Source organism: Sceloporus undulatus, chromosome 8, assembly GCF_019175285.1.
Source record: "Sceloporus undulatus isolate JIND9_A2432 ecotype Alabama chromosome 8, SceUnd_v1.1, whole genome shotgun sequence".
In the NCBI taxonomy this organism is placed as follows: domain Eukaryota; kingdom Metazoa; phylum Chordata; class Lepidosauria; order Squamata; family Phrynosomatidae; genus Sceloporus; species Sceloporus undulatus.
In genome coordinates this window covers 28778823-28792943 of record NC_056529.1, presented here as the reverse complement: position 1 = coordinate 28792943, position 14121 = coordinate 28778823, and the positions used below count along the sequence as shown (strand labels likewise).

Sequence of the window (14121 nt, the reverse complement as noted above, 5' to 3'; positions counted from 1 at the left end):
TTGCCATCTGATTCTCCTCTGACTTGCATAGAACCAGTGACTGCATTTCCTGGGTTCTTACTTGATTCTCCTCTGACCTCCATAGAACCCATCACTGCTTTCCCTGGGTGTCACTCGATTCTCCTTGACTTGCATAGAACCTGTCACTGCTTCCCTGGGTTTGCCATTGATTCTCCTCTGACTTGCATAGAACCAGTGATGCATTTCCCGGGTTCTTACTTGATTCTCTCTGACCTCCATAGAACCCATCCTGCTTTCCCTGGGTTGTCACTCGATTCTCCTCTGACTTGCATGAACCGTTCACTGCTTTCCCTGGTTGCCATCTGATTCTCCTCTGACTTGCATAGAACCAGTGACTGCATTCCTGGGTTCTTACTTGTTCTCTCTGACCTCCATAGACCCCTCACTGCTTTTCTGGGTTGCCATTGATTCTCCTCTGACTTGCATAGAACCGTCACTGCTTTTCCTTGGCTGTCACTCGATTGTTCTTGACCTCCCTAGAACCCATCAGGCTTTCCTGGGTTGCACTTGATTCTCCTCTGACCTGCACAACCGTCACTGCTTTTTGGGCTGTCACTCGATTGTTGTTTGACCTCCCTAGAACCAATCACAGCTTTTCCTGGGTGCCATCGATTCTCCTCTGACCTGCACAGAACCTGTCACTGCTTTTCCTGGGCTGTCACTCGATTCTTCTTTCACCTCCCTAGGACCAATCACAGCTTTTCCTGGGTTGCCACTCGATTCTCCTCTGACCTGCACAGAACCCGTCACTGCTTTCCCTGGGTTGTCACTTGATTCTCCTCTGACTTGCATAGAACCATGACTGCATTTCTGGGTTCTTACTTGATTCTCCTCTGATCTGCATAAAACTGTCAGGCTTTTCCGGCTGTCACTCGATTGTTTTTGACCTCCCTGAACCAATCACAGCTTTTCCTGGGTTGCCACTCGATTCTCCTCTGACCTGCATCAGAACCCGTCACTGCTTCCTGGGTTGCCACTCGCTTCTCCTATGGAACCTCCTTGAACCCGCTTTTCCTGGGTTGCCACTCGATTCTCCTCTGACCTCCATAGAACCCGTCACTGCTTTTCCTGGGTTGCCACTCGATTCTTCTCTGACCTGCATAGAACCTGTCACTGCTTTTCTTGGGTTGTCACTTGAATCTCCTCTGATCTGCATAAAACTTGTCAGTGCTTTTCCTGGGTTGCCACTCGATTCTCCTCTGATCTGCATGGAATCCTCCACTTTCCTTTCTCCATGGCTGCCTGGCACTTCTTTTAAAGGCACAGATTCCATTCTTGACATCTTTCTTGTTCATGCTTGTTCTTCACTTCTCCAGACTTGACATTTTCATTGAAGCAATCAAATTCATAAAAGGAGAAGGAGAGAGAAGTCTCAAACATACATCCCAGATCTAGAGGCTTCGGGGAGGGGGGAGGCATTTGGAAGGCATGAGGTTGGGCAAGATGGCTTGACCACACCACAGCACCTTCTGTTCCACCTACCCTCCCACATTAGTCTGTCAGCAAGGATGGCCAACTTGTGGCTTTCCTGATGGTGTAGGACTGCAACTCCTATCAGACCAAGCTAATCTAGCCAATGCTAAGGAGTGACAGAAGTTGCAATCCAAGAACATTTAAAGAGCCTAAAGTTGCCTACAGAAATCTGAGCTTTCACCATTCATAATTGGGCCCTTTAAGTCAACACAACCCTGCCTATCCCTCAGTTACCATAGAGAGTTGGGTTCTTGGAAACAGCTGGATTTATTCCATTTCAGGCAGATATTCTTGCCTTGTGAGGTCACAGAACTTCTCCAGAAGCCAAGTCACCCTTCTGCAGAGGCTCATGAGTGGTCATATTGACCGGGAGTTTGGTTGAGGTCTTCATGCATTGCAGGTCACAATCCACAGTGTGTGACTGTTGTTATGACCACAAGTTAGAAGCAACATAGTACAGCTAACAATGCTACCTGTAACGGGTAACAGCTTTGAGGTAACAAGGACACAGCGAGGTTCTTTTTGTGAAATAACGTGCCAGCTGGTGACGTGATTTTTGTTACTGTGCAAAATATAATTACTTGATACTCTTTGCGATATTCCTTTGGATGGATTTGAGGACATTTTTGTAATAAAAACAAAACAAAAAAGTCTGACCTTTGTAACATGTTTGCAACACAATATTAAGAGGTTATTTCAGAAAATATTAGCAAATTACTTTTAAAAAGAAATGTTCCAAGGTCTGGTAATGACAGGGGTTAGGTGTGCTTTTAAAGACCAGTCCTTGCTTACATTGGAAACAACCACTTTACAACTCTCTTCTGATATTAAGTAAATATCCCTGCCTCATTGCGGCTTCATTCCCACTGCAGTGACCTTTTCAAAGCCTCCATTCCAGCTCTCTCTTGCTTGTTTCATTGTCAGGAACAGAAAAGCAGCCTCTTTTCCCCGGCCTTCAAAACTCATTTAGCCTAACAGAGCTGCCGTCATTTCCAAACGCAAGCTTTTCATGCAAAATTTATACCCCCGTCTGTGTAGACGTGGCTTTCATAATGCATTAAGCTGTAACGTCAAGCTGAGCCGCTCCAAACATCATGTGCCGCTACGCTTCCTGTGTGAAAATGTCAAGTATTAATGAGGCAAGGTGGCAACTATTAGAATGAGAGAGATCAAACTTCCACCAGCTTCTTTCAGGCATGGAGGATTGTACTACATATCCTGCCTTGACTATACAGCAGTTTGGAGAAATTTGAGGCCTTTGCTAGGTTCTTAAACTACAGCTCTCCCACTGCTGTTAATGCTAGGTGAAGCTCCTGGGTGCTGTTGTCCAAAGCATCTGGAGGGACAAATACTCCCTGCTTGAGATGATTCTATACTCAGCTATGCCATAACATACCCTCCAACATTGCACAGGTGAAAACCACGACACATGTGGCCAAGCAACGTCAGAGTGTGGTCAAGATGGCAAAGGTTATTAAAATGGAAGAACACACAAGCTAGGAGGGCTTGCAGCAGTTTGCTTTTTTCAAAGCCTACAGGGAATGGCAAGCTTCTGCTCTGTCTTCCCCCTCCCTGCTGAGTTATAGGAATGCAAACTACTTTTGCACTTTGAATTCAGTGTACAGAAACTGAAGTAAGGAAGAAAGTGGGAAGAGGAAAGAAACTGGGACATTTTGAAGGCAGCTGAAGAAGTGGGATGCAAGCGGGTTATAATCAAGACTATCTCTGCCAAATCGGGACAATTGGAGGATATGCAACACTAATAACTATCTAAAACCTCAATAAGTCCAGAAGGAGCCAGTCCTGTGCCACTGACTGATCCGAAGTGAATGCTTTTGCTGTTCTATCTCAGCCTGGTAGGTTTGTGGTGGGAGTGAAGGAGTAGGCCTTCAACGTCTCCATTTTTAGTAAGGAACCTAAAGCATCATGTGAGATGGCTGTGAAATGGTGCTAAGACGAACGCATGGTGGATAAGCTTATTAAGGACTCTCAGTCATGATGGATATACTTTGTCTCCAGTCACTGAGGAACAACAACAGGAGATGGCTATTGCATTCATGACTGTTTGCAGGATTTCCACTGGAGTATCTGACAGACCACGGTTGGAACAGAACACTGGCTATGTTGGCCAGCAGGATCATGGGAGTTGTAGTCCAAGAAAGAAATTGCTCCAAGCTCTGAACTAGCTAGGCCTTTGCCCTGATCTGGTATAGCCCTATGTTCTTAAATCTTGGCATTCTTACTACACTGTGCATACAATCTACTCACTAGGAAAGCTTGGTAAATGGACCTACACTGTATTTCTTCCTATAGAATGAATACTGGATGCCGCTTAACAGAATCTCCCAAGAGAAGTGCAGGATGTTCACTTCTGATTTCCACCGCAATCCTAATTCTTTAAGAAAATTATTCAGTGAAGGTGTGGAGGGGAGGACAGTTTCCTTTTCCCCCCATTTTTATACAAGTAACTTTGCTACACTTGCATCATTACTTATTGGCAGCATATCAAAGCCTTAAGAAACAAAGCTTTCTTTCTCTTGTACTGTAGATGACTATGCCTTTGGCATTTTTCAAAATGTGTTTTGGAAACACAATGGGAGCAGATTATTACTATGCCTTGTTTATATAATATCTGCCTATTGGCATGATGTACAGAGGGGATAGGATGGTACACACATGCAGAAGTTAGGGCAAAAGTTGATTTTCAAAATGTATTTGCAAAATGGGGCACAGTTTTGGGGGCTTTGCTCAGTCATTTTGTTGGTTAGGCAGAGCCTGTATGACTCCTAGCAGCTGATCAGATCTTATCTGCAGCTCTTTCTGTTCTCTCCTTCTTCAGCAAAGAGCCAGTACTAGATCAATGGTGGTTAAGGGCCAGAAGAAAATGCCATCCACACACCAATATTTATTGCAGTGCCCTTTGGAAGTCAATTTAGGCTGAAAAGCAAGATTACAAGCAACACAGAGAGGTTGCCCAAGACATTTTGCAGCCTGGGATAAAGGATGGGATAGTATCTCATCCTCATTCCAAATTTAATTCAGTGGTGCTGATGGAATAGTGTTCTCCTGTGGAATAATCTGTTGCATTAGAAACTTGGCATATTCCATTTTTTGGACCCCTCTTTGTTATGGAAGAGTAGACTGGATTAACAATCGACTACAGTGCTGTACGCATGAATTTCACAGTGTGTACCTCTTTTGTCTATGGAATTTATCACACTGGGGCTAATTCTGAGATTAAAGAGAAATTAAAGCACGTTTAAAGTATCCTGCAAATAAAGCGAAAATGGCGAGTAATTGCATAAAGTGATATCAGAAATGCATTGCCACTGAAATCCTGAAAGTCAGAAGATGCACATTAATGCTTCCTTTTGACCATTTTAATGGCGGGTTTTGTGCGACATTGTGTGAAATCATTTCGTGTAATTATGCGGTTTTTCTGGGATATTCACGGGATAAACTCCAAATCTCCTTCGTATGATAAACTCCATGTTGATTTAAAATAGTGTTGCCAGGGTTTCAAAGGGGCAATAAAGAACAGTCAAAATTCTTGACATACAGGGTTGACAGTCGGAAAGCAGCTATCTACAAGTTAGTGTACTACCAAAATACCAATTAACATAATGTACACATTCATAAATTATGTAATGCACACATTTCTCTTTTTAGGAAGGGTTCACACCCCAAATTTTGGTCTTTTTGGTACCTTGTTTAGTCTATATTAAAATGAAAAATTTGTCAGTCCTGAAATAGGGGGTATGCAGTATTTCTCAGTAAAGAAAACCTACCAGCTCCATAACAGACATGCTTGCCAGCTCTCATTTAAGGGACATCCTTTATGACAAGGGACCCTTGACAACCTTAATTAAAATCCACAGCATGCACTATCCAAGTAGCTACCAAAATGAGACTTATGACGCAAACTTTGTAAGGTTATTGATCACTTTTTCATCTCCCAATCATGTTCAATAACTGACACCACTAACATAAAACCGGATCATCCAATCCCTTCCATGATGAAACCTTAAACGATTCAGAGCATGAGGGTGATCTTGCATATGTCGCATTAGCAAAGCTCCCCGGAAGTAACTTTTTAATACAATTTTGCTTTGTAAAATCATAGCCAGTAATGGAATTCTTAAGCACAAAATTATGATCTAACAATTATATTCAGCATACGCAAAAAAAATAAGAGCATGAAATCAGGGGAAGAAAAATCCTTTAAAGTTATTTAAGGTAAAAAGGTTATGCTAGAAGAAGCTGCTTTGGGGAAAGGGTCACAGTTCAGTAGCATAGCATGTTTTTGAGTGCAAAATGTTCTGAGGTTCAATCCTCAGTGTCCCCAAGTAGGGTTGGGAGATCAAAAATGCAAAACCCACCTGTCTTAGAGCAGTGTTTCTCAAGCTATCTGATAGAGAAGAGAGCAATTTGTGCCAGGCATTGGTAACATATTTATTCCATTGGCTACAACTGATTCTTTCTTTCCTAGAAACTTTCTGTGGACCAGCAGCCAATGGCTCAGAAGCCAGACCCATAGACTGCCTCTTTGACTAGCACTGGGTTAGATGATATTCATCTAGGCTGACCAATGCTCCAACCAATAAAGCAGCTTCCTTAATATTTGAAGCACCGTTGTTTGGTTATTGCTGTGCTGTTATTGTTTTAATTGTGCATTTTGCCACTGCAAATTCTCGACAACCACTGACCTTCTCCAGTTTCTCAAAGTGTTCGCGCAAGAACTTCATCGGTCGATCAGGTTTTGCTATACAGAGGTTCACGATGCACTCCTTCAGGATCTGCTGGATGTTGTGCTTCTGAACATAGAGTTCACATCCCTTCAGGCTCTCGTCGTCTTCCAAATTGCAGGAGGACGAAGCAGCCATCTTTGTGACAGTAAACAAGCAACAAACCTAGATAGGAAAACAGTTAATGTAAGGAGAGGGAGGAATCATTCTCCAAAGTGATCACACACAAAAAGACAAGACGTAAGTACTGGGTTTCTCCCTCTGTGCAAATAAAGGTTAATAATAATAATAAATGTGTTTCAGTAACTCGACCAAATAATCTGCCAGCAAAGATATATATTGGGAATTATTATTCAAACATCTCAAACAAAAAACTAACCTATTGCATATCAGTTCCTAAAACGCAGTGTATTCCAAGTCAAAGGCTCCCCGTCAGAGCCTTACCCAAAACGGTGATTATAAATCTCTTGTTGTAATTTTTGTAATTTTTCTCCAATTGAACTGAACCTATAGATTTAAAAGCACACACTGGCATTTTAAAGCATTGTTTCCAGTACAGGACAGATTTTGGATAAAATTATTTGCACAATGCTTCTATAGGAAATTGATCTTTTCCTATGGGAGTCTTCTAGAGGTGATGGTTTGGCCTTTCAGACACCTGAAATCAGGATACACTCAAAAAATACTGAACAACAACAACAACAAATCCTAATACCCATCATCTTCTTTCTAAGCAACTCAATGCATTTTCAGACGTATGTAAAATCCAACGTCTGTGGAGCAGAGGGCTAACATTTCCACTCCTGTATGTTTGTATTTACAGCCCCAGCTTTCTTTGGGGAAGGGGAGCTCTCCCAAGAAAGTATCAATAGGAAATAAAATCCAGATGTAAAAGGCATTCTCTTGTGAGACAAATGAACAGAAGCCATACATTAAAGAATGGAGGATCCTGACAGGCAATATATTTTCTCCCAAAAGGAAGTAAATATGTACAGTATTGCAAAAGACTATGCTTTCTAACATTATTTCCAAGCAAGGGACCTTCCAGTGTGTATTCATACACTGTTTTTCATCTTTATAACCATGGAACGGACATGCAAAGGTGTTTTTCTGGCATAGAAACCCCAACCAGGGAGGAATCCTTGGAAAATGACCCCGGCAAAGAAAAAAATGTTATGCACGGTCCCCACTTTATTATTATTTGTTATTAGAAGATATGTTTGCACTTGTGTTATTGTTTGTGACATGTAACGAATGTGTGATTTTTAAATGATGGAGAAATTAATCAATCAAAATTAGGTTAAAAACAAGTATTCCAAAGTTTGTTTGCAATGTTGTCAGTAGATACGTCATGTTAACAGAAGATACGTTTGTGTTGGTGTTATTGTTTGTGATATGTCACAAACGTGTGATTTTTAAATGACGGAGAAATTAATTAATAAAAATTATATAAAAAGGTATTCCACAGCTTGTTTGTTTGCAATGTTGTCCGTAGAGATGTCCTGTTATTAGAAGATATGTTTCCATCTGTGTTATTGTTTGTGATATGTCACGAATGTGTGATTTTATAAACAATGGAAAAATTAATGAATAAAAATTGTGTAAAAAAACAAAAAAAATGAAGTATTACACATAGTTTTGTGTGGGTTTTTCAGGCTATGTGGCCATGTTCTGGAAGAGTTTCTTCCTGACGTTTAGCCAGCATCTGTGGCTGGCATCTTCTCAGATACCAGCCACAGATGCTGGCGAAATGTCAGGAAGAAACTCTTCTAGAACATGGCCACACAGCCCGAAAAACCCACAAAAAACTATGGATGCTGGCCACGAAAGCCTTCGACTTCATGAAGTATTACACAGCTTGAAAGCTGCACACCGAGGGGAAACCCCTTTCTGCTCCATTTCCAAAACAGCCTTTCTTGCCCTCTCTCAACTGAGCGATGCTCTTAGCAGCATCAGTGGTGTAATGTGTGGGTTGTTAAGTATGATCTTTCAAGGCGGTTAGGTACGATCTTCCGAGAGGGGAAAAGCAATCTCCCAAATGCCTTCTCCATCCTTCATCCAAAGCATCCTCCCAGCTTCAGCCTTTCTCTGCCTTGGCCAGGAGCATCACAGAGAAGGAGAAAATCCCTCAGCCTCCCTCCTCCTCCTTCTTTCATCTTCCACTGCCTCCATCAGCACCAGTCCTTTTGTGCTGAGTTCAATCCCAGCCATTGTGGCTGGAGAGAACAGCTCCAAAAAGGCAAGCACAGAGGGATGGAGGAGAGGGATGATGAAGGGAGATCCTTTCCCAATGGTGACTGGGGGTGTCCGTGATGATGTGCCATGGATGTGCAGCCCCAAAGGCTCTCGCATATAAATACCTGGATGTTTGGATGGGAGACAAGGAGCAGTGGTAGCCACAGCCTCTTCCTCTCCTGTTATTCCGCAGTGCAGCCTCCTCCTCTTCCTCTTGACAAGCTGGATCCTGGTGGGTCCTCCTTCCTAGCACCCTTCTTCCTATCTTCTTGGAAAAGCCCCAGCCAAGGGAGAGAGGAAAAGACAAAAGATGCAGCCACCGTCACATTGACCAGGCTTCCCTCCCCCAACTCCACTTTTGCACACTCCTTGCACACAAAGCGTTAAGTCTCTCTTCCACTAGCAGCAGCAAAGGCAGCAAGAGCAATATCCACACAGGAAGTCCCAGTTACTGTCAGTCAGAAGGAAGCTCAGCCTCCCTCCTAGAGAGAGCAAACACAAACACACACACATGACACACACACACACACACATAGATTATATATACACACACAGGCTGGGAAGGGACCTGTCCCAAGCCCTGTGAGATGCTCACGGTCCGCAGAGCAATCTTACTTACCTCTGCTTACCTGGGAGTTGATTCCCTTTGGCTCAAATAGGATTTGAAATGCTGAGACTATATGTTCTCTGCAACAGGAGAATAAATAAAACGCATCCCTTCTCCAAAAGAAAGGAACGGTTAGAAGCAGCCAAGCCAGGATTTTCAGAATCAATGCACTAAACATTTTAGATTGGCAGGAGTGATGTTGTCTGCCATGTACCTTGGGTTTCCCTGTTCACTCTGAGCTTAGCTACATACCTCACCTTTCAGTTTTGTCCCCATAAGAGTATCTGGTTTTAAGTCTTAGGGTGTTTGTTTGGTTTTTTCGCACACTCTACATTGTTTTCATCTTAGAAATGTTGTAGACAACGGGCTCCCAACCTTGTTGATTCACAAAGCTCTTCTTTCTATGGAGTTTATCAGACAAGGGAAATTGGAAGTATGATCCAATGGCAATCCAAACGCAATCATGGGGTTTAATGTTATTGCGTGATAGACTACCACACACAATTTCGGGCAATGGGAAGTCAGTCAGAACGCAACCATGGGGTTTCACGTTATTGCGTGAGAGGTGATCACACGCAATTTCAGGCAATGGCAGGCTATTTTCGGGCAATGGGAAGTCAGTTCGAACGCAATTTGAATTCACGTAAATTCGCTAAACTAGTGAATTCACGTGAATGCATTCTGGCCCCACTTTCTTTTCATTCGAAATTAAGAGAAATTCCTCCCGTGTGATAAAGTCCTATGGCAGAGCCCTTAAAAGGCCTCCCCTATGCATTACAAGTTAATGGTGTTTAGGAATATATATATATATATATATATATATAAGAATTTATTAATATTCTTTAATTTCATTCCACTTTTATCTTTTAAGTTTCTTCCTCAGTGGTTACTCTTGAGATGCAAAAGATTTTCAGACCTACATGGTAATCAAAATGTTACTTAAATCCTACTGAGTTTAACAGAGCTTTGCTACTACTAAGACTGCAAGGCAGTAATTCCTCTGGCTCAAAAATCCAGTAAGGTCTTGCTAAAAATACCACCATCAGAGTGATCCTTGGTTTTACACATTCGGGATTAGCATCACTGAAAACTACAAGAAAGCTTTGTATATGTTTATATGTATATGTATTTATTCATTTTACTGTAACGGACCTTAGTAACATCCTCAAAACCTATATAGGGCCTTGACTTTGTTTTGTGTAGTATGTATATATATATGTGTGTGTGTGTTATTCATTTTGTTTTATAACATCCTCAAGAGGGCATTGGCTTTGTTTTGTATATGTATATGTAGTTGTGTGTGTGTGTATATATATACTGTACATATAATTTTACTTTGTAACATCCTCACAACCTATATAAGCCCTCGGCTTTGTTTTGTGTAGTATGTATGTTTTGTGTAGTATGTTCATGTATGTGTGTGTGTTATTCATTTTGTTTTATAACATCCTCAAAACAAGAGGGCATTGGCTTTGTTTTGTATATGTATATGTAGGTGTCTGTATATATGTGTGTGTGTATTTCTGTGTGTATATATATATATACATATATATATATATATATATACATATATAATTTTACTTTGTAACATCCTCAAAACCTATTCAGGGCCTTGGCTTTGTTGTGTGTATGCATATATATGTGTGTGTATATGTGTGTGTGTGTTTTAGTCATTTTATTTCACAACATCCTCACAACCAAAGGGCCTTGGTTTTCTTAGGCTCTGCCTGCCTTTTATATGCTCTAATTCCCGCCTTCCGTGCTCCGGAGCCTCTGATTGGTCCGTCTAGCTGCCTGTCTTTGAGACTGATCTCCGCCCCTTTTGGCCCGCTGCCAGTTTCCTGGGTGACGTCACGGGCCGCTCAGTCTCAGATGTATTCATTTCGCTTGGCTCTGTAAGGCCCTTTCTCGCTTTCCGGCTGCCGCTGCCGTAAAGCAGTACCGCGGGTGTCGCAAAGGCGTCGCGAGGGGCGCTCGAGTCCTTAGCAACGGGGCCTAGCCGCCTCGCCAGCCTTAGCAACGGGTGAGGATCCCGGCGGAGCATGGCCGAGGCGTCGGGGGACCACTCTCCTCGGGCGGCGGAGCTGGTCCAGGCGCTGTCGGGGCCTCTGGCCGCCTTGCAGGAGGGGCAGGAGGGCGGCTCCCGCGGGGCCCGGCTGCAGGCCTTGGCTCGGGTCCGGGAAGTGGCGCTGGAGGCGCCATGGCCGCCGTCGCTGCTGCAGGAGGTCTTCGAGACGAGGCTGCTCCGTCCGCTGCTGCGCTGCTTGGTGTCGGACCCGGCGGAGCGATGCCGGGAGCTGGCCCTAGAGCTGACCCGCCAGGGCTTGAGCCGCGGGGGGCAACCCTCCAAGGCGCTCCCCTTCCTCATGCCGGCCTTGGCCCAGCGCCTCTCCTCTTGGCCCGAAGGCCACGGCGAGCCCTGCGAGGAGCTCCGCCTGGGCCTCCTCCAGCTCCTGGCCCAGCTGCTCCGGGGCTGCGAGGGCCAGGCCTTGGCGCCTTACTTGCCCGAGATCCTCGGCGTCCTCCGCGGCGCCCTCCTCGACCCCAACCCTCAGGCCAAGCGCCAGGCCTCCGACGCCGCCGTCCTCGCCGCCAAGGCCCTGCCAGGTGCGCGGCGCCCTCCTTTTCCCGGACAGCTTTCCTCATGAGCCGACGGGGTCATGCTGCAGCAAAAAAGCCCAATGCGATCCTAGGCCACTTACATAAGAAGTAGAGCGTCTAGAAGGGAGCCTAGCAAAATAAATGGCAGGAGTTGCCCATAGGGAATCATTGGGGAATAATTGTCCGTAGGGAATCATTGGGGAAGACTGGCCCATAGGCAATCATTGGGGAATACTTACCCATAGGGAAACATTGGGGAATACTTGCCCATAAGGAAACATTGGGGACTATTTGCCCATAGGCAGTCATTGGGGATTATTATTATTATTATTATTATTAACCTTTATTTATGAAGCGCTGTAAATTTACACAGCGCTGTACATACAATCTTTTAGTTAGACGATTCCCTGCCCTCGGGCTTCCAATCTAAAAAGACATGACACAGGAGAAGGGGGTGGTGGAGGGAAAGGGTAAGAGGTCCAGCAGTTCCTCTCTATCTCCAAGGCCTGGACCAAGGCAGATGGACTGGAGGGAGGGCTTGGCTTCATAATGGATGGTTAATCATTTTCCAGGCAAAATACATACTCTCAAGTAGGATCATACATATACAGTACATAGCAATACAGGAAATGGTTCAATAAACAGGCACCACAAGAACATCAAATAGTAAGCGACAATTATGCAATGCCTGGGAAGGCTTCTATGAACAGGATGGTTTTCAACTCCGTTTTGAAGCTGGTTAAAGAAGTGATGGCTCTTGTTCGTGGGGGAAGAAGGTTCCAGGAGTGAGGGGCAGCAAGTGAAAAGGGGCGAATCCAGGATGGGGCAGAGGAAATCCTGGGCTGAGACAGCAGACCTTGACTACCAGAACGGAGGGCCCTGGTGGGAAGGTGAGGAGAAAGAAGGTCTGATAAGTAAGGAGGGGCCAGTCCATGGAGGGCTTTAAACGTGGACAGCAGGAGCTTATACTGAATGCGGAAGGGGAGAGGGATCCAGTGAAGGGATGCCAACACAGGAGAGATGTGGTCAGAGCGGTGGGTGGAAGTGATAATGCGTGCAGCTGAATGCTGGACAGAGATTAAAGGACGGAGGTGAGAAAAAGGAAGCCCAGCCAGGAGGACATTACAGTAATCAAGTCGTGAGATCACTAGGGCATGGACCAGGATCTTGGCAGTAGAGGTGGAGAGATATGGTCGGATTTTGGCAATATTGTACAAAAAGAATCGACAAGCCTTGGCTGTGGTCTGGATCTGAGGGATACACGACAGAGAAGAGTCATAGATAAAACCAAGACTGCGGGCTTGCTGGACTGGTTGAATAGAAATGTTGTCCACAGAGACAGAAAAGGAGTGTTGAAGGGTGGGCTTAGGAGGAAAGACAAGAAGCTCCGTCTTGGACATGTTGAGCTTCAAACGCCGATGGCGCATCCACTGCGAGACAGCTGTAAGGCAAGATGAGACTTGCTGTTCAAGCCTTGGCGAAAAGTCAGGGGCAGAAAGATACAGCTGGGTGTCATCGGCATACAGATGGTAGGAAAAACCAAAAGAGCTGATGAGTTTTCCTAAGGACAGTGTGTAGAGAGAAAACAGAAGGGGACCCAGAACAGAGCCCTGGGGAACTCCAACAGATAAGGGAACAGGAGATGAAGTCTGACCTCCTGCAACCACTGCAAAAGATCTGCCAGACAAGTAAGATCTAAACCAGTCGAGAACAGAGTCGGAGAACCCAAGGTCAGAGAATATATCAACTAGAAGACAGTGATCAACGGTGTCAAAGGCTGCAGACAGATCAAGAAGGATGAGAACAGAGTAAAGGCCATTAGCCTTGGCCTGTAAAAGATTACTTGCCCATAGGCAATCATTGGGGAATACTTGTCCCTAGGGAATCATTGGGGAATTGCTTGCCCATAGGGAAACATTGGGGAAGATTTGCCCATAGGGAAACTGGGGAATAATTGCCCATAGGGAAACATTGGGGAAGATTTGCCCATAGGGAATCATTGGGAACTACTTGCCCATAGGGAATCATTGGGGAAGACTGGCCCATAGGGAATCATTGGGGAAGACTTGCCCATAGAGAATCATTGGGGAAGACTGGCCCATAGGGAATCATTGGGGAAGACTTGCCCATAGGGAATCATTGGGGAAGACTTGCCCATAGGGAAACATTGGGGACTATTTCCCCATAGGGAATCATTGGGGAATAATTGCCCATAGGGAAACATTGGGGACTATTTCCCCATAGAGAATCATTGAGGAATAATTGCCCATAGGGAAACATTGGGGAATACTTGCCCATAGGGAAACATTGGGCAATACTTGCCCATAGGGAAACATTGGGGAATGGTTGCCCATAGGGACTCATTGGGGAATACTTGCCCATAGAGAAACATTGGGGAATACTTGCCCATAGAGAAACATTGGGGAATACTTGCCCATA

General features: G+C 44.4%; 2 protein-coding genes across 2 annotated transcripts in view; one reads left to right on the top strand and one right to left on the bottom strand.

Moving 5' to 3' along the window:
• Positions 1 to 9558, bottom strand: part of PRKAR1B (protein kinase cAMP-dependent type I regulatory subunit beta) — a 79488-nt gene extending 69930 nt beyond the window's left edge. The window contains exons 1-2 of the mRNA XM_042437402.1: positions 8600 to 9558; positions 6201 to 6404 (exon numbers count right to left, since the gene is read on the bottom strand). Of these exons, the coding sequence (XP_042293336.1) occupies positions 6201 to 6377 (177 nt within the window). The 5' untranslated portion in view covers positions 6378 to 6404; positions 8600 to 9558. The remainder of the gene's footprint in view (positions 1 to 6200; positions 6405 to 8599) is intronic.
• A 1275-nt stretch (positions 9559 to 10833) lies between these two features.
• DNAAF5 (dynein axonemal assembly factor 5) overlaps positions 10834 to 14121 on the top strand; it is a 24127-nt gene continuing 20839 nt past the window's right edge. Inside the window, exon 1 of the mRNA XM_042437400.1 lies at positions 10834 to 11688. Coding sequence (XP_042293334.1) covers positions 11124 to 11688 — 565 coding nt within the window. The 5' untranslated portion in view covers positions 10834 to 11123. The remainder of the gene's footprint in view (positions 11689 to 14121) is intronic.